A 24,424-nucleotide genomic window follows, 5' to 3' on the forward strand; every position below is an offset into this window, starting at 1 on the left:
AGACCTGCAACAAGTTTGGTATCTTCATTTTTGAGCTGCTGATTCCTCTCCTAGATCTGACCAGAACTGGCCAAACGATTAAGCCAATATTCTGGGGGATTGAAGGCAGACAACACAAACCTGCCACAGGTTTTGGTATGAGCATGGCAGGAGCAGCTGGGGTGTGGATGTTCCCCTGCACCTCCACCTGAAGGGAAACATTCAGCCTTGGAGTCCAGTGTCCAGTTCTGGGGCTCTCAGTTCAGGAGGGACATGGGGGGGCTGGAGCAGAGAAGGGAACTGGGGAAAGCTCTTGTGAAAAACACCAATCACTTGTTTTTAAAATTTTAAAAGTTTAATAGTAATAAAATGGGTATAAAAATAGTAATATAATTGGAGTAATAATAATTTGGACAATTTGGATTAGGACAATATGAGACAATAAAAACAAAGAGTTACAGACAGTCTAGGTACCTTTTTCTGAGCAACATAAGCCCGAAAAAGGACCCACGTTAACAGGGGATTAACCCTTAAAAGCAATAACCTGTTGCATATTCATACTCCTCATATATGGTGCATAATTCAAACACAGGATTCTGTCTGGGCAGTGTCAGCTTCTTCCTCTGAATCCTGACGGCGTCTTCAGGGCTGAGTGAGGTGGGAAGAAGTTGGTTTCTGCTGATAATGGAGCAATAAATTCTCTTTCTCTGAAAGATTCAGGTGTCCTGGGGCTGCTATCTTGCTGTGAGTACTTTCTTTAAAAAAAGTATCTTACATAGCATAGTTTCTATTTTAACATTATGTTATAACCTGAAACCATATTTAACACACTACTTAAGAAAATTAATACAGCATAACTTTCTAACATAATACATATATTATTCATTTTAATATTTGCCAAAAGCCAATCATAAAATACATTTTTCACAGAGAGGACCTTCTTGTGCTCTACAATTATCTTACAGGAGGTTGTAGCCAGGTGGGGGTTGCTCCAAGGGACAGGGTGAGAGGATTTAGTCATGGCACATTCAGGCTGAACATGAGGAGGAATTCCTTCATAGAAAGAGGGATTAGACATTGGAAGGGGCTGCCCAGGGTAATGGGGGAGTCCCCATCCTTGGAGGTGTTTACAGAAACACTGAATGTGGCACACAGTGCTCTGGTCTAGTTGAAATGGTGATGTTCATCAGTCACGGGTTGGACTCGATGATCCCAGAGATCTCTTCCAGGCTGATTGATTCTCTGCTTCCCAGCAGCCAGAGCCCGCGGCTCGGGGGAGTGGGTTGTGGCTTAGATGGGCCTCCCACACCCTGGGGCGCACCCGGCTAGAACCCTGTCCTGGGCGAGCTCCCGGCGAGACCTCACACCTCTCGCTGCGATATTTCCCCTTAAACAGGGAAAAGATAACAATAATTAAATAAAAATTTTATAGGGAGGGGTGGAGAGAGAGCAAGAGAAAAAGGCCCCCCGTCTCCATAGTAACGACCTCACAGCGCCTCCTGTTACCATGGTAACGGCCGGGCCTTCCGGCGGCGCCCGGAAGTGGCGGGCGCGCGGGGCAGCGATGGCGGCCTCCTCCGCCCCGCCGGCCGCCGCCGCCCTCACGGCGCTGCTGTCGGTCGGAGCCTCCGCGCCCGGGCTGCTGCGGGGTGTCCCCGCCACCCGCTCCGCCGCCTCGCTGCACCCCGCAGCCCTGCACGACGGGGAAGGTGAGCGGGGCCGCCGGCGGGCACAGCCGCTGCCTCCTTGGTCCCTCTGCCCGCCCCGTTCCGCGCCTTCCCCAAATTCCAGTGGAGCCTTTGTGTCCCCCTTCTCCGGCCTTCTCCAAATCCCAGCGGACTCTTTGTGTCCCCTCTCTCCAGCCTTCCCCAAATCCCAACGCAGCTCTTGTATCCCCTCTCTTCGGCCTTTCCCAAATCCCAGCGGAGCCTTTGTGTCCCCTCTCTCTGGCCTGCTCCTTTTCCTACCCTGGACCCCGTGGTATTCCCCCCAGCCCCCATTTCTGTGCCTTTCCTCGAGCTCGTCTCTGAGTCTGCTGCTCCCCCCGTCCCTCTCTCCGTGTCCCTTCCCTCTCTGTGTGCTTTCCCTGGCCTGTCCCGAGCCTGCTGGGAGCCCACCCATCTCAGTCCCTCCACATCAGGCTGCTCCCCCACACCCTCATCTTTGTCCTGTGACAGTCAGCCTAGGGGATAACCGTGCTGGGAGCTTGAGGGGTTTGTGTTTCTCAGTCCCTGTGGTACTCCCAGACCGATTTTTATCACACATTTAATTCCCGTGTTCCAGCTTACCCCCTGCAGTGATTTCCTTTATCAGTCCAGGGCTCTGAACTGATGGGTGATTCCACCATCTCCTCACGTGTCTCCAGGGGTTGCACTTTGTTGTTTTGTTTCTCACTGGTGTTTCTCTGGCTGTGGAACTGAGGTTGGTGGGAAGGAGGTGGAGAAGTCTGTCTCAATCCTTGCTGTGTGCCATGGGGAACACCTAAACAGAGGGCCCAGAAGCACTTCTGAGGGGTGAAAACCTCCAGATATTTTTGGTGATGAAAATCAGCCTGGCAGCAATTTAAGAAGTGTTTATCTTTTTGCTAAAATTGTCAGTACTGTAACAGTTATTTTTATGTCTCCTGCCTTCTCTTTTAATGAGACTGAAATTTACTACAGATGCTGTTGCTTTTTTCCAGGCAGCTTCCCAGGAAGCAGCAAGAGCCAGCCCAAATGTTTGTGACACCCAAGACAGCACTTTTTTCCACTCTGTCTGGTTATTTATGCCTGGTTTTAAAGGCCTCAGGTTCCTTCTCTTCTACACCAGGATAGAAATGAAAGCTGTTCATTAATCCTGTGGGCTCACTCTCCCTCTGCTCAAGCCTGTAATTGTTTCCTAGCAGCCCCAGTGCTGTCTGTGCCTGTCTGAGGTGCTGCTGTGCTCAGTTCACAGGTTGATCACCTACATCTTCATCTACGAGGACCTGATCTCCCTGGCTTGTGGTGCTGTTATCATCTGGTACTTTGCTGGCAGCTTTGAGAAGAACGTGGGCACAGTGAAGCACTGCATCCTCACTGCCACTTTCTCTGTGCTCTCTGCCCTCCTCTACCTCTTCCTCCAGCCCTTTGTCTCCAGGCTGCTGGAAGTGGGAGATGCCAAAGGGTTCATGCCAGTGGCTTTTGCCATGCTGGGGGTTTCCACCACCCGCTCACGCATGAAGAGGACTCTGCTTTTGGGGTGCAGAGTTCCTGTGGTGCTGGTGCCATGGTTTGGGCTCTGCCTGGCGTGGTTTGTCCCCCACTCTTCTCTCCTGGGGAACCTGAGTGGGCTCCTGGTTGGGAAAGCCTGTATCCTTTCTGAGTGAGAAGCCCTGGGCCAGAGCAGGATTGTGGTGGGAAGGAAGGGCTGTAGTTCTCATTGCTGGCTTTCCCTGGACTCCTGCCCTTCACTAAACCCTCACTGGCTTTTCTCATGCTCATCCCATGCCATTCTCCATTTGTGTTTCACCTCACACTGCCCCTGACCCTCACTGGCTTTTCTCATGCTCATCCCACCCTATTTTGCATTTGTGTTTCACCTCACACTGCCCCTTCTCGGTGCCTGCAGAGAACATGGAGCTGAGGAGGGTGATGGTCTCTGAAGGTGCTGCTGGCTGGAGCTGGGAGAATTCTCCAGAGAAAGTGGTTTGGGGACAGAGGGGACTCTGTGTGGCTGTGTCAGAAATGAGTGTGTTGTTCTCAGCTCTCCTTAACAAGCTCCTGATTTCAGATGGTCTTGGCTACTGTTTCTGCTTGGATTTTCCAGAGTCTGTGGGCTCTAGGCTGGACCGGGTGCTCCCTTTCACTCTGCTGAAGAGGGTACCAGGGCTGAAATACATCCCAGGGTCCTTGGCAGAGAGAAGAGCCTGTGGAAACAGCATGTAAGTACAGGAGTTCCTGTGAAACGTAGGGGAATTTTGTGGTGTGAGCAGAGTCCTTAAATCATCTCTAAAAGCTGTGTTCTGCCTCTCCTGTTCACAGAGTGGGTGCCATGGGGAGCAGAGTCACCCACTGATGTTACACTGGTGACATTAGTGTGACTAATGAATCACCACACATTAACTCAACCAGGTCTTTAGTGAAAGCTAAATGGAGGTTATAGACCTCTCCTTTGCTGCAAGGGCAGCGTGTACACATGGGAATATTGCAGCTCTGGCTGACAGCAAAGCTAAGTTGTGTAACTCTGCCCCAGCTTTAGGCAGTTGTTCCTGGCTCTATGGCTCCCTCGGCTATGATTCTTATCTTTATTTGCCCCACCTTTCCTGCCAGGAATGCTGTGAAGTGAGTTGTGTCCAAACCTACTTAGAACCAGAGCACTGTAAATTAAGGATGGCACTTACAAAGTTCAGTGCAGACCTTTTGGTGTCTTTTCATCTTTCAGCACATTTTCAGTGTCAAGGCAATGTTGTTTTACATAAAAGAAACCTTGACACAGCTGACATGCAGGAAAGGTTTTAAATTTAATACAAACCATGAGAATTCACTTGTACTCTAAAAAGCTTCAAAATGCAGGTCAAATATTTACTTATTCTAAGGTGTCCTTTCAGTTTCACAGAGGAAAAATAGTTTTCTATTCAGGGTTATATTTTTTGTATTGTTTAAGCCATCAGCTTGCTGTAAAGTTTTATTTGAAGTGGAAGCATTCCCAGGTGTTTGCACTGCCCTCACACATGGGAAACCATAAAAGCAACCCTTGCCTGCAGCAGGAGTGTCCCCAGGTCCATCAGGACTCTCAAAACGTGTGAGTGCTTGCAGGGGAGGCCAGACAGAGCCAGAATTTTTGTTTTCCCTCTCTTCCTCCTGTGCAAGTGCAGCTTTTGGGAGGAGAGGGAGCCTGGCTCTGTGCTGAGCCTGTGTCAGCACCAGTCCCATCCTGCTGTGCACCGCACCTCAGTGTCTAAACCTGCCTCCTTTGGTGAGGTGACACAGACTGCTGTGACACCAAGGTATTTACACGAACATTTGACTATCAAGCAGGACGTGGGAAGGTGTTTCTAGGATGCTTCCACTGCTGCAGCTGAATTTGCATGTCTGTGTCTTAGATACAACTGTTAAGTGCTTCTGGAATTTAATTTTTATTATTTTGATGCTTATTTCCAAGCAAAAGCTCTTAATAGTTTGGGATTTGTTTTAATCTTAAATTTTCATAAGGTTCAGGCATTAAATGGCTGCAAGACAGGAGAGATTTCTTTGAAGTGCAGGCCTTGGTATCATGTTTGTGTCCACAAATAAAAAAAAATCCAAACCCACACCTCAAATAATTAAAAAGAAATCTCCAAGCATGCAAACCCCAGCATGAGCCAGTCTCTTCTTCTTGCTGAGAACTTGGCACTCATGGCTTCATGAATATTGCCTGGATTCTCAGCTCTCATCCTCATGTGCGTGGGCTGAGCAGCACTCCTGAAGTCCCAGAGGCTGAGGCTTCCAGGCAGATTGCCTCTCTCCTGATAGGTTTTGGCAGGATGAGTCATGCCTTCTGCTGGCAAACCCTTCCTAGCCCTTGCTTCTGAATGATTAATTTTATTTCTAACTCTCTCTTTTATTTCTCTTTCCTCCTTCCTTTTTTTTTTTTTTTCCTTTGCTCCATACTCTGGGCTCTTACTCACACCAAAGGCCTTTGTGTTTTCTTGATAAATAACACTTGGCAGCTGTAACTTCTCCTGATTAATGACTTGGCAGATGTGTAACTCACAGGGCAGGGAGGATGTGCACAGGGATCCCAAAGCATGTTGAAATTTGGCTTTGTGTATTCCTTGCACAAAGAGTCTGGGGACAAGAGCCACGCTCGTTCAGTGGGTGAGGAGTGGGAGTGGGTTGGGAGTGGGAACAGCTGTCCTGGGAGGCCACTAAAGCCATTTTTTACTCAAGTGCTGCTTATGATAAGAGCGTCTGTTGTAGTGAATCCCTCTGATGGATTGCAGTGACCTCTCTGAGCGCTGGTCAGGAGGAAATCTTCCCCCAGGGCATTTCCAGCACTAATTAGGCAATGTCAGTTCTGAGCACTGTGTAACCTTCTGTTTTCTTCCTGCCCAGGATTAACGCTGTGCCTGGCACTTACCCCACCCAGAGCTACCACTGCCCTTCGCCTCTGGCTCTTCCTGCTCACCCCAGTGCTCAGGGACAGGGCTTTCATCACAGCCACACTCTGGGACACCAGGCACCCCAGCAGGGCCCTGCTGCAGGACACAGCCTCAGCTCTTCCCACTGCCAAGCCAGAGGTGCCTTTGGAGAGTGCCCTGGGCAGGCCCACGCCAGGGCTTTGCCAGGACAGTGCTGCCAGCTGGGCAAATTCTCTGTCCCTCAGCGTGTGTGCCCAGCTCAGCCACAGCCACCCACAGCCACGGGCCTTCAGCAGGCACCAGGGTATCCAGCAGCCCCAGTGGCCCCTGTTTCAGCTGAATTTACCAGAGTCCAGGTGTACTGATCCTCCAGAGAGCAGCAGGACTGCTGTGTGAGGCTGGCACAGCAGTGCATTGCTGGGATCTGTGCTGTGTCTGGGATGAGTGTTGGTAGCTCCAGTGAGGGCCATTCCTCTGCTCTCTGGCACAGTCTGCTTGAATTATATTTCCTTTATAATTTTTTTTTTTTGTTTTTACTTTTTGATGTGGCTGAAAGATGGGAACTGTATCACCTCTGTGAACTTCTCATCGTTTTTAAGTCTTTCTTCTTTGCTGCATTTAGCAGCTGCCTTTTTCCACAAGTCCACTGGAGTTCCAGTGCACTAGCTCCCCAGGCCAAGGTAGGAACCTCAGTGGCAAAACACTGAGCAAATCTGGGCTTTAACTAAGCTGCAGCAATAAGCACTTCCCATTTACATTCCTGTCTTTTTTACAGTTTGGATGTAGCTGAACCCAAAAGAGTGGGAATCATATGAGCCTTAGTTTGTAACTTAAAATTAAATGGAGGAGGACAATGTCTGTTCTACTGGTGACTTGTCCACTTAAGAGAGAACCTTGAAGGGGCCTTGTTACACCAACCTGGGGCAAGAGGATAGAATACAGAGTACCTTCTTCTGCCCCAAATCACAGCTCTAAAATGCTAAAGGCCCTGTACCTGCATCAATGGATTGCCTTCATTTTCTGAGAGCATTGCACCAGCTCAGCCTGTATCACCAGCACCTGGCAACCTCAAATGCCTGTAAAGTAGTGAGAGACTTTTCAATAAGGGATTTTTGGCCCTTTGTGGAGCAAATATTTATAAATCCAAGGAGCTGGGATGGACCTTAACAATGGGTTAGAAGAATTAAGTGGAATGTAGCAGTGCTGTTGGGGATGTTCATACTGCTCAGCTTTAGAAATTTCACCCACCAATATTAGCACAATCTCTTTTTTTTTTTCAGAGCTGGTGGGCAGGTGTGTGGGAGAGGGGAATTTTCAGCCAGGGATTTACAATAGGATTCACTGTTTGGTGCTTGAGGTTATAATGAAGGAGTTGCTGGGATTTGAGCTTTATTCCCAGCTGTGTAGCCACTGTACAGTGCCCAGGAGGAATCTGCTGTCTCTGTGTCTGTAAATCAACCAGGATCTCAACAACTGCCCTTAACTTTCCTTGGAGTTTTGCTGTGCTCCCTAAAAAAGTGCTCCATAAAGCACAAAGTGCCATTCCTGCTCTTGGAGATGTTCTTGCAGTGCCTCACCCATCCCCAGAAACTCAACAGCCTCAGGGCTCCTCCGTGCTCTCCAGTGAGCTTGGCCAGAGGCAGCTCTGGCACATTCCAAACCACGTCCCTGCCTCTTTCATTTTTCCATCATCAGGATGTGAACAAACCCTGAGTTGTCATCCAGCTGCTTCACTTCTCCAGCAGCCCCTCTGGAATCACTGCCATGGTCCCATGTGGGATGCAGAGGCTTCCTTCTGGAGGAGACCAAAGTCAGTGCTGAGAACTTGCACCTCACAGAAGAGATGAGTAAGAAGCTCTTCTTGTGAAGGTGAGCACCCCAGGCAGGGCTTTCAGCAGGAGGATGCAGCAACTTGGGAACCAACTTGGAGTTGGGAGACAACTCTGTTTCATACCTGATTATTTCTCCCCTCTGTGGGATCACAAATGGACTTGATTTCATGGTCTTCTTTTTCCTGCTGACAGCATTGTTGTACTTTCAGTGTGGAGCAAGAGCAGGATAAGGAACTTGTTTGGATTTAAAAGCATGTTTTTAATACCAGGAAAGAAATGCTAGAGATAACACTGAAATGTTGACACTCCGCTCCTGTTAGTGCCTTGATTTTTCCTCCTCGTGAAATCCTTGCCTGTAAACTGAGGAATTTTACTGCTGATTTTTTTCCAGAAGGGTGATGAGAATCAATACCAATCACAAATGCTGTGTGTCTCCAAACTGTGAACTTGAAATAGAATCTGAAAAACAGAGTGGTTTTCTCTGGGTTTGTTTATAAATGGGGAGCTGGAGCGTGTTCGTCCGGGGGATGGGTGGGATGGGATCTGTGGGGTGGGATCCCTGGGGTGGGATCAGTGGGATGGGTTCTGTGGGATGGGATCCCTGGGGCGGGATGGGCTGTGTGTCAGGCTGGTGGCTTAGGACGCGCAGTGAGGACGAGCACTGGGGACAGGCGGTACTGCACGCTGGAAACCGCTGGAATCCGGTTGTTTTTCCTTGTCTGATTCCATCAGTCGATGTGGTGAGAGAGTCGCTCTCCCCGCAGAGCTGTCTCTAGTGTGTTTCCAGAGAGCATTTCCTGGCTTTATTGCGGTAGAGGAAGCCCTGTAAAGTCACCGCCCCAGTCCCAGGTGGTGCAAACCTCCCTCCAGGAATAAAGGAGCAGGTTCTTTCCATGCTGGGACAAGGTAAATGCCACAGCCTTCCAGGTGAGCCCCGAGGACAGGACTGAGCACAAAACCACAGTTTAAATTTATTTTTCTTTTTGCTCCCAGATCTTTTGGGAGCTTCTTGGTGACTGTGGTAGATCACTTGGTCTCTCTGATTTGTACAGCTTCCACCATGTCCCCAGGAGTGTTCCAAGTCCAGCTGCACCTCCTGGTCATGTGCAATGTGCTGGACCTGTCTTCTGTGCCCTTCAGATGGGTGTTTGTGGAGATTTCTGTTCCCTCCTTTTCTGAGGGCATCCATTCCAGAGTGAGATGCTCTTGGACAGTGGAGTTCAACAAGTTCCAGTTCCTCAGGGCTGGGGGGTGAATTCAGAACTCATCACCCAGGGAAATGAAGTTGCTGAGAGGGAGGAAGCAGGTTGGGATGAGAATTTGCAAACGTGTTTAAGGCTGAGAAGATTTAAATTTGAAGAGAGGGAGGTAAAAGTCATCAGCTCACTGGGCTTTGGCATCTGCCTATCTAAGCTCACAGTAATGTTACTCATCACACATTGCAGTACCCACTCATTTCCTTGGTGGGGAGACAGAGAATTGAAGTTCCTAAAGCAGGGGAAAAAAAATAAGAAAAGAAAAAACAAATCAATAACCTCCCAGTTCAGCCTGGGATGGCTGCCCCTAGGGTGACTGCCCTGGGAACGTGCTGTCCCTGGAGGGTTGTTATGCTGTGCCTCTGGCTCATTCCTAGGAAAACTGCCACTTCATTGCATGCCAGGATTGTGTCTGCCCACAGGGTGTGCAGCATCCAGAAAGCCCCGTGGGTTGCCCCCATGTCCTCAGAGGGTCACTGCAGAGTGACAGTCTGGGGACAGTGCTGGGAGCACAGCCAGTTGTTCCCTGTCCTTGGAGTAGCTGTCCTGCCATGGGAGGGATGCTCTGGGAGTCCAAGTCCATCTCCTCTGCTCTTCAGCTCCCACCAAGGTGCAAGGGAAAAGGAGTCAGAGATATATGAGAAAAGCAGAACTGACTTGTACCTCCATTGCTGCCCCATGCAGGACTGAGAGGGGACCCACAAAGTGGGGAGGCCTGGCAGGGGACATTGATGCTGGCAGGAAAACGGGTCTGAGTTTGCTTTCCTGTCATTAACTTTTGGCCAAGCACACCCATGCAGACATCCTGACTCGGGGCCAGCTTCCCTGTGCCCGGGCCAGGACGCTGCCAAACACCACCTCCATGGCTGTCCCATGGTGTTCCCTGTTGTTTGCTGGCACTGTGAGGGTTCTGTGGCCAAAAGTTCAGCCTGAAACTGTGCTGGGAACAGAGGAGAGCTGGAGAGGTGGGAGAAATAGGCAGAGACAAAGCACTGACCAAAGAGGTCTCTGTGGGCTGCAGGACTCTGCTGCTTTCTCCTGGGGGATTTGGGCTGGGTGTGATGAGCCTCCAGCCCCTTCCCTGTGGGGACAGAAAGGGACAGGCTGTGCCATAATGCCAGTCTGGGTACCTGATGGGATGACCCCAGCCATGGAGCTGCTCTGTCCTCTGTCCCCTCAGGGCCACTGGGATCTTTAACCCATGTCCATTCACCCCACGGGGTATGGTCACAGACCAGCCACCCTCATGGGGTCAGTCCCAAAGCTGATGTGAGTGGCACCAGCACTCAGGTGACCTCGACCCTCTGCTCAACTGCTGTCAGGAAACTGCCTGTCCCTGCAGCCCTGGGCTGTTCCCCCTCCTCACACCTCTTCAGGTGCCTGCCAGGCCCAGCTCGAACTTTGGACCTTCCCCAAGTGTTTTATTGACTCTGGAGCGAGTGTCAACACAGCGATGGCATCAGAATGGTGACTCTGGATGTGCCAGTGGCCAGCAGGCAAAGGGAGGGGACCCAGCCCAGGTGACCCCACACCGCTGTGGGGCTACTCAGTGGCAAGCTATGCCTCTGGCTTTGGCCAAGCTGGAAACAGTGCAGTTGTAACCCAGTTTCCCCTCCACAAAAAACCAACAGGGACGAGAGCAGCAAGCCCTGTGGGATCCGAGGTCTGCGTTGTGAAATGTCCCACTGGGACTGCTGGGGATGCTTCCAGAGTTGCTTGAGCAACTTCCTGGTGTGGCAGCAAGAGAAAGACCACCCCAAAACATCCGAATCATCTGGGCTGTGGTTACATCACGAGCATGTGCTTGCCCCGGGTGAAGCAGCCCCCTGGCTCCCACGGAGGATGGCAGTGACTGGGTGCCAGCCTCCACCTCGGGGTCCACTTGTCCCCCCACGGCGCCCTGGTGTGGGCAAAGACCCTGGGGGGAGCTGGGAGTCCCACACCATGTGCACCCAGGAGTGGCCACGGACAGGGCTCCTGGGTCTGCAGGTCCTGGCTGAGCCCAGAGTTAGTGTCCAACACTGACCCCAGCTCATGACCCCACAGTGCCCCAAGCCCTGCTCCCAGCTCTGACCCCGCCACGACCCCAATGCTCACCCCCATACTCACCCCCGAACAATAATGTTCACCCCAACTCTGCCTCCCCTCTTGAGCCTGCCCCCCTCACCGAGCCTCTGCTTGCACCTACTGTGGCCTCTGGGCCCTGTTCTGCACCCTGATCCCACCCATGACCGACCCCCCACCCCACCCGTGGCCGCCCCAGCCCTGACCGACCCCTGACCCCACATTACCCGGCCCCTATCGCAGCTCCTGTCTCTTTAAGACCCCCGTCTTGGGACTGTACCATGTGCCGCCGCAGAGGGGTGATCTCCACAAGCGGGCGCGCTCGCCGACTATTGTTGGGCGGCGAGGGCGGAGCGTGTTCCCCCGCGCATGTACCCGGGTGGTGCGGTCCGCTGTACGTGCCGGCCGCGCCGGGGCCGCGGGAGCCGCCAGCGCCAGACGGGCCGGAGAGGCGGTGGGTGCGGGACCCGCGGCGCCGGGGGTTTGTGGCCGAGCAGGGTGCGGGACCGGGGGCTCTCTGGGGCTGAGCTCCGCCGCCGGGGCCCTCAGTGCTGGGGAGGGGCTGTCCGGCATCCTTCGGTGGGGTTGGCGTGGCATGGGGGCTCTTTCTGTGTGTTGGGGGCACTGGTGTGGCTGGCTGCGTGTTGCGGGCGTGACTGCAGTCTCCTGGGTGCGGGGTGAGTGGCACTGCTGGCGGGGGAAATCGATGTGAATGGATCTCTCTTTGCGGGGGGACTGGGGTGAGCAGAGCCCCCTGTTCACTGCGAGGTGTGGTGTGAGTGGGCATCCTCTTACTGGGGTTTACTGAGTGTCTAGAGATCCTTCTTCCTGGGGGGGTCGGGGAGGGCTGGGATGACCGCTGTTATCTGGGCACTGTGCTGTGCTGTCCCACTGTTATTTGGGGGAGCAGGATGGCCAGAGCTCCCTGTTATCTGGGGAGTCTGATATGACTGGTCCCCTCTTACCTGGCAGGAGTTAGGATGGCCAGAGGTCCCTGTTATCTGGGGAATCTGATGTGACTGCTCCCCTGTTACCTGTTGGAATTGGGGTGACCAGAACTCCTCTTATTTGGAAATATCTGGTGGTGTTGAGCCCCTGTTGCTGGGGAGGCTGGTTTGACCGATGTGCCCTGTGTGGAGGGCTGGCATGTGTGCACCCCCTGTTCTTTGGGGGGTACCCCCATCACGTCTGTCACCCCGGGGCTGTGGGGTAGGGGACAAACCAGCACCCTTGGGAGCAGGGTGATGCCTGCCCTGCCTTGCTTCCACAGCACTGAAGGGTTGCTCAGACTTACCCCATCCCAGGCTGTTGCTGGTTAAAAGCCTTTAACGAGCTTAATTTTCTGGCACTTCCCTGGAGAACGTTATTCCCAGCGTTTAATTGATACCTTTGCTGCAGGCTGGGCTGTTCTGCTGTTGCTCCATCTATTTAACTTTATAAACTGCTGGGGTGTGGGAAGACTCTTTGCTCCTGACTTTTCCTGGTGGAGTTTCTTGGAAGAGTGAAATTACTCACTTAGGGAGTGTGCTTGATAAAGGAAATAATGGGAACCCCCTGGTTTTGGGAATATTGAGGCTGGAGGGTGTGAAGGTACCTGGATGATGGTGTTGGGAGTTAGTCATCAGCATGGAATTGGTTCTTGGGGAGTTGTCTTAGTTGCAGGAGTAAGCAGTGCTGGTGCAGTTTGGAGTGTGCTTTGTTCTTAGGGTTAGCTTTTGGAGTGTGAACAGAAATGGGATTGCTTAGTGGAATGTGTACAGAGAGGAGGGATCACTGAGATGCTCTGATGTGAGTCTGGAAAAGTGAAATGAGTTTGTGTTTTTACAGCTCTTTTTAAAAAGTAGGAACATATATCTGGCTGAGAAGCTGGAAAAGTGCAAGGAAGAAGGAGTGAGGTCTGTGTTTCTGAGTTGTGGAAGTGATTCAGTGATAGCGTTGGTGGGGACATCCCCTCCACAACAGAACTCTACACTTTGTGTGGGCTGCCAGGAGGAGCTGTGGAGTTTCAAAATTTTTTTTTGCTTAGTGGGGTGCAGTGGTGTACTCATCCCTTTTGCTAGATGGAAAGGAATGGGCTTTCTTCCAACATTTCTGTAATTCTCTGAGAAACCCCGGGGAGCTGTCGCACACACGCAGTGCAGCTCGCTGATTAATCTGCTGCAAATGAGGAAATCAGTGTTTTGTCTGGGAGGGCTGCTGAGCCAGACCCTTCCTGGAAAACCCAGCATTGTCTCAGTACAGGTTTTTCTTGGGCTGGTTGACAGCACTGAGGCAGGGTGTGCATGGCTTGGAGTGTGTCCTGCTTTTGCACCTGGATGTGACTGTGCACGAGAACTGTATTTGCAGAACAGAGCAGGCAGGATGCAGAGCTACAGCAAGAAACACCAGCTGAGTGTTTTCTTTTAATCCTTGAGTGTGAAAGGCTTGAAGAGTGGGCAGGAAGGAGGGTGTAGTGTCACAAATCTGGCTTAACCCTCTCTTAATTAGTCCTGCTCTAATTGTGACAGGGAAGAATCTCTCGCTTGTCATCACTTTGCAGTTACCTCCTGTTCAGTCAGTAATTTCTGGGTTTGTGCCTCCTGAACAGCCAAGTGCCTTTTGCAACTTTTCTTTTGTTTCTTGCAGAGCAGCTGGAGGAGCTGGACAGGGCCATACAACCAAAACTCTTTGAATTGTCTCAAGGGACACTTTCCCTGCTGCTCACCACCCTCCGTGCTGGAGCTCACAGGCCCCACCAGCTCTCGTTTGCAGACCCATAGGTGCAAGGTAACCCCTTTCTTTTGAGTGTCACAGGCTGTGGAGCATCTCTGGGTGCAGTTGGGTTTGGGGAGGGTGGCTGGCAGTGGGTGCTGGGAGTGATGCTTTCTTTACCTGCAGCAAAAGCAAAGTGTGGAACTGTCTGACTGAAATCCCCTTTTGGTCTTTGCTCTCTTCTTTGCCTGTTGGGATACAGCAAAGTTTGTGTTTGAAGGATTGGGGAAAAGGCTTCCCTGCTCAGGTTTGTGCTCCTGCCATCTCCTCCCCTGGTCTAAAGGAAAACCACCTGCAGTTACCTCTGTGGCCACTGAACTTTGTTCTTTTTCCTGACATCGACTCTCTTGCCTCAAAAAACACAATTCTTAGAACTTGCATAATTTGCTTTCCCAACGTGATCATTTGATCCCAGTGATGAGATTACTTTGTACACGCTGTTGTGGAGAGTGAATCACCAGCCCTGCCGTGACAGGTGCACCTCTGCCAAGACTGCTTTTTATAGGCTTGAAAAATTCATAGGTCAGAACAAATAATAATTGTAGGCTGCTCATAATCTCTTGCTGTTTGTCCCCAAGTAAACATTTCACGTTAATTGCATGCTGCTGTCACCCAGGGAATCCAAACAGAGAGACCAGAAGCCATGTCTGGTGGCTTCTGGAGGGCCACAGGTCCAAAGAGTGGCTGAGTTTGACCTGTGGTGGCAGATTATTGTAGTATTTTTGCTTACTAATCAGTCACATCCGTGCCTCCAGTCACTCCTTTGGAAGGAATGGAGGTACCGACTTATTTACCTTCCTTTCTTGCTGTGTGGAGTTTGAGATGGGGTTGGATTTTTCTCCTTGGTAAAATCTGGCTCTGGCAGTGCAAGGGAAGATTGCTGGGAGGGTTTAACAACCACCCTGGGTCTGGCTTTGTGGTGCTGGATCTTGCTGTGTGGTTGTGAAACACATCAATTGACTCTCTTTCATGGGTCATTGCTGCATCTCCTCTCCAACTCCAAGCTTTGGAGGAGCAAGTTGATAAAATGCCTGCAAGGATTGTGCAAGTTCTGGTTGTGTAACAGGACTTGATGCATAACTGCTGGAGGTAAGAGGAGCAGCTCCTGTTACAAAGGAACAGAAAACCCCTGTGTTGAGTATCTTCTCTTTGTGTTGATTCTGCTGGGGCATTGGAGAGCTGTGCTTTTTGCAGCCTGGGACCAGCTTTTCAGCCTGTGATCCCTGAGTTCTCTGATGTCTTGTGGCCTGTGTCGTGTTTTGGGGATGGAATTGGTGCTCTGAGGTCTGCTGTGGCTGTGTGTGATTGCAAGGGGCTGGGAAGTGATCTGTGTTGCCCAAATCATTTCAAAAAGGTGAAGTCCAGGTCAGATTGCTGACCCATGGCAGGCAGGGAGATTCTGTAGGGTGATTGCACACCCTCCTGATAGGGCAGCCAGAGCAGGACAGCTCTAGTGCTGAGTTTCCAAGAGGTGCAAGGATCATGCAGTGACACCTCCAAACCCTACAGCAATGCAGGAGATGGGCTTGTAATGTCTGCAAAGCTCTTCCATTCTCAGAAGAAACTGGGCTTATAAATACAAAATATCCTGGCTCCTTGCAAACAGTGCTTGGTTCTCTTGAAATAAATAAATAAATCCCCAAAACACATATTCTGATCAAAAGTCTTGACAATTGTGAAAACTTTGCAAGATGTGTTTAACCCTGTCCCTCTGGTGCTCTTTCAGCTGTTGGTTTCAAAGGAAAGAGACCAGCATTGGAGGGTTTTGTTGTTCATACTTTTCCTGGTGGAAAAGGTCAAAGTCTCTGGCTACTGACCCCATCCCATAGGGCTCCTTTCCCAGTGGTGGCATAAGGCAAAGCCACAGCGTGTCACACCAACCCTCCACAAACTCAGGCAGAGGGTGAGCAAACAGCCTGTGGGGAGGAGAGGAATGTCCAGCTGTGCCTGTGGCAGCACAGGGTGCAGCAGCCACAGAAGAGGCTGCTGAAAAAACGTCATTTTCCCTCTTGATCTTAGAAAAACATCTTCAGCAGGACCTGAGCCGTGCAGAGTCCATGCCTGGATGGGTTGCTCCTGAGGTTTTGCAGCCCTCTGAGCAGTTGTTGGCCTGAGAGGTGCCTGTGGAGTTGGCAACAGGGTGGTTTAAAACCCCTGCAGGCTTATCCCTCCTCCTGAATATTGGTGCTGGCAAGACCCCCGTTCTATTCCAAGCAATTCCTGAGCTGTGGTGCTCTGGATTTGTCCCTCACTGGGAGGGGAGGCTGGAGAGCAGTGTTGGTTCACAGGGGGTCAGTTACCTGCAGTTCTCAGGTTCTGTTTATCCTGTAACCCTGAGCTCCTGCTTTTCTCTGCTGGCTCACATTCACCTGTGAAGGAAGGTGTCCAAGTGCCTAAGCTGGGGGGATGTTTAAAGGTTCTGAGTCAGGCTTTTATCTGGTGAAAGGAAATGTGCAGGTTCAGTAACTCTAGCTTGCTTTAAGGCAGCTTGGCAAGTTTTGAATTCATTTTTGTGTTGGATAATGCCTTAAATCCTTTGGCTCAGTGCACTGGGCTCCCTGCACAGCCCACCTGAGCATACCCATAGCAGAGATTTCCTTTCTGCCTCAGTAAAACAGTTCTTGTTCTCTTCCTTGCTTTTGCAGCTGCTCTGCTGTCCTTGAATAAGACCCAGGGGCCAGAAAGCATGCAAGTGTGACACAGTGGAAGCTCAAATATGCAGTGTTTCAAGATCCAGACTGACTGATGCACACTCTGTGTCTGTCCTGTGTCTAAAATAGTAGTTTTGCTGATGTCTGAGCTGGTGTGTCAGGGTCTGGGTAGAAGACACCTTTCAGAGTGAGAGCAACTTTTGTTTCACAAAAGCCCCCAACAGTTTTTGTGTTCCCTTCCCTGCTTGAGGTGCTGCAGCAGCCAGCTCCTCAGTTTGGGCTGGGATTTCTGAGCTGGTGGAAGAGTGCAGAGGCACTTCCCTGTTTTTCTGTGAGCCTTTGCTACTTTCTGCCCTTCTTTATTGAGCTGGTTAATGGGAAGCTGTGGGAAATATGTGGGAAGAAAGTGATAGGGGAGCTGTAGGTGTAGTAATCCTTAACACCAGGATGTGTGGCCAAACAGAGGCTGAAGGGGCAAGGAAAGCTGTGAGCTCTCACTGTGCCTTCCTTCCCCACGAGCCCAGGGACTCACCTGTGTGATGATTCCCACCCAAAGCATGGAGCCTGTGCAGACCAGGCCAAACAGGGCCACTTGTCTGGCCAGATCAGCGTCCTCTGGTTGATGGGAAATGCAATCTCTGTGTGGCAGAGCTGTGGAGAAAAGGCTGATCCAAGGCAGTTGTTAAATAACCTGGATCTGAGCACCTGCTTCCTTGGACTGCTTTTGTTTTGGAAAGGCTGACTTTTCCTGCCAGGTCTCCTTTTACTAAAAGGGAAAGTTAAAAGAGCTTGTTTGAGGCTGGCACAGGCCTATGCAAACAGAATTTCTTAGTCTAATTGATTGCATTTCTAAGAGGAATAAGAGATCTGGTTTTGCCCCCAGGGTCTCCTGGCCCAATATCACACATGAACATGCAGGAAGTCTTGGCTGCAGTGGGGTTCAGAGGAGACCAGGCACAGGAGCCTGGCCAGGAATGGCACCTCCACCACAGCCCTGCTCTCTCTGCTGCTGCTGCCTCTCCTCCTTCCTCCTGGGGTTGTGGCTGTGGGGCTCCTCTTCCTGACAGCCACCAGTGACCTGCCTGATGTCATTAGTGGGTGAAAGAAGAGAGCCCTTGGCTGATCACAAGACTGCATTCCTGTTTGTGGGCAAGTCTCTTCCTTCTGCTGCACTGCTGAGGAGTGATGGGGTCTCAGTGCAGCTTCCTCTTGGTGCTGCTGTCTCTCTGAACTCTCCACAAACTTTGCAGACCTGTGAGGGGGCTGTCCAGTGGTTTTCTTTTCTTCCTCCCAGATGTTTCAGTTGTTTAATTTCTATCTACAGCCTCCCTGTTTTACCATTGTCAGTGCTGTAGAAAGAATTGGAGTTTTCACTTGGTGAAAACTCCAATTATCCTTTATGTGTCTGTTCTGAGGTTGAATTTTGGGGCTGTGCCATGATGCTGGTGGAAAAAAATGTCCTCTGCTTTAAAATTGGGCTTTTTTAAGGCTTCTTCTCAAGGCTGATCATGCCCTTAATCTCTGTTGTGCCATGGTCAGCACGAGAGGAAGGGCACTCCCTGGGGCAGACAAGGTGGGAAGGGAAATCTGGTCACACACACACACACCTGCCTCTGCCTTGGGAATTCAGGATGGTCCTTCCTGGTCAGAGAGGGGGGTCTGGCAGATCTGGTGGCAGTGGTGACATCCCCAGCCACACAGAGCTCCCAGCACTGGAAATCACAGCAGCTGCACTTCCTCTCTGCTGCCTAACGTGCTGAGTCAGGGACATGAGGGTCACTGTCACGTGGCTGCAGGGAGCACGAGTGCCCTCCCTGCCAGCAGTGCCCCCTTGTCCTGTGCCCTGTGTGCCTGTGCAGGGCTCTCAGTGGCAGTCTGAGCTGGAGAAGGTCAGTCTGAAGGAGCTGTTGGAGTGTGTGTTGCTGTTATATCTGCAGTTAGACTTGCATGGACTCCTGCTTATGAGAATCTGGAAAGCAGATTTGGTAAGTGTTGCAGGAGGGGTTGGGTGGGCTGGTGGAGAGGGGATGGGAGCTCCAGAGCTCCAGTTGGCACCATGATGGTGTTGTGAGAAATGAGGGGATGGTGGGCTGGTGGAGAGGGGATGAGAGCTCCTGAGCTCCAATTGGCACTGTCATGTGAGAAATGAGGGGATCTCATTGCTGCAGGGGTGGTTTGGCTCCAAACCACTGCCTGCTGTCCCTGCTGCTGCTCAGCTGAGGCAGCCTGGACCTTGCTGTGGGCTGGGAAGGCTCCTCTGCCTGCACCCTGCTGAGCTCCCTTTGAATGGAGCCTGGCACGGGTGGCTGGTGGCACTGCACGTTGGTCACGCAGTTCCTCTTTGACTCCATCACCACTGGTTCTCTTTCTGCACATGTTGCAGAGCACAGGTTCCACCTGCAGCTCCTGTGCTTCTCTGCAGGTGTCCAAAGAGTGCTGGTGCTTGGGAAAACCGTGGGTGTTGTGATAGCTCTGGGGGTGCAGCCCCTGTGCCAGCTGTGCCAGGGCAGGCAGTGTCTGCAGGGCATGTGGGGATTGTGGGGATCCCTCTCTGCCATGCTGGGCTGCAATCAGGGGCTCCTTGGTGCTCCAGCTGCTGCTGGGGACAGTGAGCAGCCTGGGCTCAGCAGTTTTCCTTCCCTGCTGAGCAAGGCATCTCCCTTCTTATGCTTCTCAAGGAAACCCTTGTGACTGAGTCTTTTCTCTCCTATTTCTTAAATAAAATCAAGCCAGTGTGTTGACCCACAGCAAGATGTCCATCCCCATCCAGGAATTGCTAACTTTTGTGTTCCAAAGTTTGGTGACACCTCAGTGCCCCCCAGGACAATGCAGTGCTGAACACAAGGTGGGATAAGACAGATTTCTGCATACCAGAGCATTTCATTTGGGACCATGCTGATGTGTCACTTTATCTTACTTCAGCTGGCCCCTTCAGCCCAAGAATTAGCAGCCAGTATCACACAAGCCCTCTGACAGTGTGCTTGCTCAGCAGTTTTCCTTCTCCTTCCCCTCTGGGCGAGGCTGACACTGGTGGTGGCACGGGGCAGAGTCAAGCACAGAACTTGGTCACTCATTTTTGGGGCAAGAGTCACAGGCTGCAGTCCTGCTCTGGGACTGTGAGGTCCAGCTGAGGTACTTGAAGCTCATCACAGATAGTACATTAAGAAAAAGGCTACTTCAGTCTCAAGAGAGACATCTTCCTGCCCACATTGCCAGTTTAGCTTCAGAGCCAGGGCTTTTGGTCACTAGGAGATGCCACAGTGTGACTTCCACAAGGGGAAACCTCCCAGCCACCTTTTGTGATTGTGGTGCTGTGTCCCAGGGTGCTTTTGGGAACATCTGATCTTCCCAAAACCATCTCCTGATGCAAGGAAGGAGAATAAATCTCTTCAGGTTGCTGACCACTCGGCCTTCATCACTCCTGTCTTTGTTGTAGTACTGTTTCTATATGTATTTAAATATTTTTAACCCTGTGACCTTATAGACCCTTTAGTCTGTGTGGAAGTCATGGAGAATTTGAGGATGCCTGGCTCTGAGAGTGCTTCCAGTCCTTTTTTTTTTCCAAGGTGTGCATGAGAATGTGGAATATATTTAATTTAACACGAAGATGATGTACATCTGTTTGCTAGCATAGAGATGTGCAGAGAAGGTCCCTGATGATTTGAATTATTGGGAGCTGCCATGTATCAAGCAAATTCTCACATTCAGGGGCTGAAAAGCTGTGCTAAAACACAGCATTGCTTGATAGCAATCTTTCAAAATGTTGTGACTTTTCTGTGTGATGTAAATGCTCACATCTTGCTGAGACTGATGGCTCTGCTATGTGCACAAGCAGGGATCCAGGAACTGGAGCCACCAGAAAAGCCCCAGGGATATGGACAGCTTGTCTAACCTAGACTGAAGATATAATAAACACTGTGGATAAAATGACCACCCTTGAAACTATTGTCAGGGAAAGTTTTACTCCTGTATCATAAATTTCCTTTTAAAAATCTAGTTTGATTCTACCAAGGCCCTTCCTGCAGGATTCCCAGGATAGCTAAATTTCAAGTAAGAGTCAGGTTTCTTTTCACTGGAAGTTAGTAAAGGAGATGTATTTGAAAATGACAAATTTGCTGTGAACTTCTGGAAAATGATTGTTACAGCCAGGTAGGTGAGACTGAGATAAACTGAGCAATAATCTTCCTGTGCTGGGTGAAGTGAGCTCAATAGTTCCTGAGGTAAGGCAACCCTTTAAAAAAGAGAAATAAGCCCTAATTTCACATTCTTTGCCTTTCTCTTGCTATGTCTAAGCAAACCTTTTCCTGAGGGTAGGGGTGGTAAAGGGAAAGCAAAAAGAAGACTCTCTAGCTGGGATATAAGCCTTGAATAACCAAATGTCCAGGACCAGAGGGAGCCCAAAATTAAGATTAATCGGAATTAAAGTGGCTCTTGTCCCCAGGCCATGACCACGTTTCCTCCCAGGGTTAGAGGTCAGTGTGGAAACTTTGTGCTGTGGAGATTGTGAATGAAGAGAGGAGAGCAAGCCAGGCTCAGCTCCATGCACCAGAGCCATGAACCTCCTGGGATGTTCCCTTCCCTGGCTGTGGGCAGTGAGTGGGTGGCCTGGCTGCAGCTGCAGGACTCCCCTTTGAAGCCCTGGAGAGCTGCAGTGTGGTCAGGCAAGGAGATAGCACAGCTCCCACCCCCACATCCCCCCAGGCAGAATTCCTGGGAGCTGCCTCCTGAGGATGCCTCTCTCCAGGGCAGCACTGCTTGGGAGAGCAGACCTCCTCTGGAGGCTTGAGAAAGCCAAACCCCTCTGCTCTGGGAGCTGAAGCTCTGCTGCTTTGAGCACAGGGATGAATTTGGGCTGGAGTCAAAGCCCTCACCTGGCTGAGCAGAGCACAGGCTCATTCTTGCCCTCATTCTTTCCCACATAGGGCAGCTCATGAATATCCATGTCTGAGCTGTTCTGGAGCTGGGAATTGCTGTGGGCCAGGTGCTGCTCACCACAAACATGTCTGGTTTGGAGCTCTCTCTACCTGCCCTTGGTGACAAGGGAGGCTGCTGTGTCCTGGGCAAGGAGCCTTTCCCAGGGCTCAGCTGCTGCTGGGTTTGGTGCTCAGAAGGGAAAGAGCTGCAGCTCCTGCCCCAAACCAGCTCAGCATGGTCTCCATCAGCCTTGTGTTTATTCATGGCTTCCTCTGAGCAAAGGTTTGTCATTGCCTTATGTGCCTTGGGGTTTTCAGGGAAAGTGAGTGAAAGACAGGCTGCTCTGAGGGTAATTTTACTGACATGGCCATCCCCTGTATGAGGGGAATTGTCCACCCTTGTGTAATTTGGGCAATGAAGCTGCTGCTGATAAAACCAAGCCACCTGTCAGAGTTGGAGATATTTACTCCTGCCTGTGTCTGGGCACTGGTTCCTCCATCTCTTTGCAGAGTTGGGCTGTGCTGTGCACAGGCAGCAGCTGAGGCTCCCTAGGAATCATGGACCACTCAGGGCTTCTTTGCCCTGAGATTTAATGAGAGTTCAAGTGATGAGTGAGATGGCAAGAACCAAAACCCCAAAACTCTGTGAAATATAGGGTTCACTGGCAGGTTTTGGCTGAGATTGGCTGAAATTCTTACAGGTTGGGTGGCAGAGGGGAAGAGGAGAAGAGCTTGTAATTAAAACTTCTTTCATCAGGAATAAAAGCAACAAACCAGCAACGTTTTCCCCCCACCAGCAGATTCCCCTGGTGCTGGTTGCCAGACCAGCTCCTTTGTGATTTACTGGAACCAGATAAGGAGGAGGAGAGGAATCCTCCTGGGAGCTGTGCCTTTTTGGCAACTAAGCCCCACTTGTGGAGGCTTTAACTATCAGTTTAGTCTACAGTTGTACAGAAGTAACATCCAGCTCTTGCTTGGCTCCAAGATCCAGCCATGGAAAGCCTGTTTGCAAGGAGGGAGGCCAGGGTGACCTGCCTGATGGAGAGGAATGTGCAATTTGCTTGTCTGCAGTCACATCATTCTTATTTTTCTTCCAGCACCCTTCCTTGGTGTCTTCAGTGGGAACCTAACGGGCAGCTTTGAGGTGGTGTTTTAGTGCCCTTTGTAATGCAGTTACTTGCCAAGTTCTCCACCAAATAAAACTTCTTGTGGCGTTGAGCCCTCATTGAGTTTCCAGAGTACCTGCCCAGGGTCACTGCCAGGTGGCTGTGGACTTCTCCCTGTGCTCCACAGGGTGCTTTTTATGGCTGATGCCCTGTGGCACAGGGCTGTGTGTTGTCTGGAGCTGGACTTCCCTCGTGGGGGTAACAACAAGGGATTGACCTTTGCTGAAGGTTATACCTGGTCTCCCTCATTAGTGCTCCCTAAACATCACCTTCCCTTCTCTTCCCAGCTCCTGAATGTCTTAGCATAACCTTCAGCTTCAGTCACTTTTATCTCTCAGCCATGGCGTGTATCCTCTCTCTCCTGTGACACCAGCATGGCTCTGAGTCACTTTTCTGCGTGCAAGTTCAAATGTCCACGGTCCCCTGGGTTGGCAGCATGCCCAAGTACAAAGAGAGAGTCACTTTGCCCTTCCAAATCGAGTTGAGAGTTAATTATCTGTTTATTTGGACAGAGTGTGTCCTTGCATGTAGGGAAGATAATCTTGCCATTGGATTAGGGTCAGAGGGGTTCAGAGCTTTGGCACAGCACAGGGAGGGAGGGATGGGTGGCTCCCCAGGGGAAGGACAGGGGCCATAGAGCTGCCTGGGTATTTGAGGGCTGGGTGTTCATCCTTGTGCTGCCACAGATTCTGGGAATAGCTGTGGGCAAGTCCCAAATTGGTAAGTGTAAAGGAGCAATTCAAGGAGATGGAAGGTAAACTGAGGGAGGTCATGGAGGGACTGGGAAGCCAAAGGCCCAGGGAGAGAGGGACAGTAAATCCAGTCTGCAGTGGAGTAAATCAGAAATATTCATCATTTGGGTTGTAACAACCTGTTGTGGGGATGCTCAGGGGGGTTGGTGCCACAGTCCTGCTCTGTGGTTTATCAGCACAGCAGTGGGGCCAGGGCATCCTGTCACCTTGTGGGAAGGAGGGAGGAAGCCCCAGATCTGTGGGGTGACTGAAGAGTGGGCTCATCCCTCAGTAACACCCCAGGGGTTGTGTGGTGAGTAAGGGCTTTAGTAAAGCTGGCCATGAGTCCCTGTTGGGTGTTGCTGGGGTGTCAGTAGGAGCCTGGTTTGTCTCCTTGGCTGGAGTGTGGGGCTGCTCTGGTGCTGCTGGCAGAGGGGAAGCAGAAACACTTCAGATGGATCAGCATGGATACAACAGGAAGGAAAAAGCTTGGTGGGACACAGAGGAACCTTGCAGAGCTGTGATGCAAGGCCTCTATCCAAAGAACTGTTGGGCAGCCTTGTGCTCCTAAGACTAAGTGTAAAGCAAAACTCATTTTCTGGGTGTGTTTTAATGCTGTCCCACGTGGCTGCTGGTGCTCACTGTTTTTCCTTGCTCACAGTGCCTCTGAGTGCCATGGGGGAGCCCAGCATGGACCCAACCCTTGCTGCTGACAGCACTGCACAGCAAGACTCTCTCTTCAGCATGACAGATGTGTTCCTCATCTCCCTCATCACTGGACTTTTTACCTACTGGTTCTTCTTCCGCAAGAAAAAGGAGGAAGTGCCCGAGCTCCCCAAAATGCAGACAATGTAAGTAACAGCTCTCAGCCTGTGTGGCTCTAGTGGAGCTTTTCTCTCTTGCTTGTGGTGGTTTCTGGGAGGCTCAGCTGGATTGTGGGAGGTTGGTGAGGAGGCGTTTCTGTGCCCTCAGCTGCTCACAGTGCAGCAATCCCGGAGGAAG

General features: G+C 51.0%; 2 protein-coding genes and 1 long non-coding RNA gene across 9 annotated transcripts in view; 2 read left to right on the forward strand and 1 right to left on the reverse strand.

Moving 5' to 3' along the window:
* Window positions 1-1,524: 1,524 nt before the first annotated feature.
* Window positions 1,525-8,361, forward strand: RHBDD2 (rhomboid domain containing 2). Of its 2 annotated transcripts, none has more exons than XM_030232760.2 (4): window positions 1,525-1,688; window positions 2,907-3,308; window positions 3,730-3,880; window positions 6,033-8,361. In XM_030232760.2, exons 1-4 carry the CDS (start codon window positions 1,544-1,546, stop codon window positions 6,421-6,423), a joined length of 1,089 nt encoding a protein of 362 aa, XP_030088620.1. In that variant the 5' UTR covers window positions 1,525-1,543; the 3' UTR covers window positions 6,424-8,361. The 2 variants fall into 2 exon arrangements, with proteins under 2 accessions (XP_030088620.1, XP_050837836.1); XM_050981879.1 differs by having other exon boundaries at window positions 7,754-8,361.
* Window positions 7,229-11,486, reverse strand: LOC127060275 (uncharacterized). The gene is made up of 2 exons (XR_007779153.1): window positions 11,438-11,486; window positions 7,229-9,378 (listed from the first exon to the last, which is right to left on the reverse strand). It is a non-coding gene; the product is annotated as an uncharacterized LOC127060275 (long non-coding RNA).
* Window positions 11,487-11,569: 83 nt separating this feature from the next.
* The window catches only part of LOC103820078 (NADPH--cytochrome P450 reductase), a 30,007-nt gene continuing 17,152 nt past the window's right edge, over window positions 11,570-24,424 (forward strand). The window contains exons 1-3 of one of the 6 annotated variants that reach the window (XM_030232916.2): window positions 11,570-11,664; window positions 13,841-13,976; window positions 24,084-24,273. In XM_030232916.2, the coding sequence (XP_030088776.2) occupies window positions 24,098-24,273 (176 nt within the window). In that variant the 5' untranslated portion in view covers window positions 11,570-11,664; window positions 13,841-13,976; window positions 24,084-24,097. Of the gene's footprint in view, window positions 11,709-13,835; window positions 13,977-18,448; window positions 18,598-24,083; window positions 24,274-24,424 lie in introns of those variants that run through there. The other 5 variants (XM_030232915.2, XM_050981786.1, XM_050981785.1 and 2 more) reach the window with 5 other exon arrangements.

Source organism: Serinus canaria, chromosome 19 (assembly GCF_022539315.1).
Source record: "Serinus canaria isolate serCan28SL12 chromosome 19, serCan2020, whole genome shotgun sequence".
NCBI lineage: Eukaryota > Metazoa > Chordata > Aves > Passeriformes > Fringillidae > Serinus > Serinus canaria.

Bases quoted from the DNA above. Each gene is read 5' to 3' on its own strand.
- RHBDD2 (XM_030232760.2), top strand. From the start codon at position 1,544: ATGGCGGCCTCCTCCGCCCCGCCGGCCGCCGCCGCCCTCACGGCGCTG. The intron at 1,689-2,906 runs GTGAGCGGGGCC...TGCTGTGCTCAG, and splicing joins AGCCCTGCACGACGGGGAAG to TTCACAGGTTGATCACCTAC. The intron at 3,881-6,032 runs GTAAGTACAGGA...CTTCCTGCCCAG, and splicing joins AGAGCCTGTGGAAACAGCAT to GATTAACGCTGTGCCTGGCA.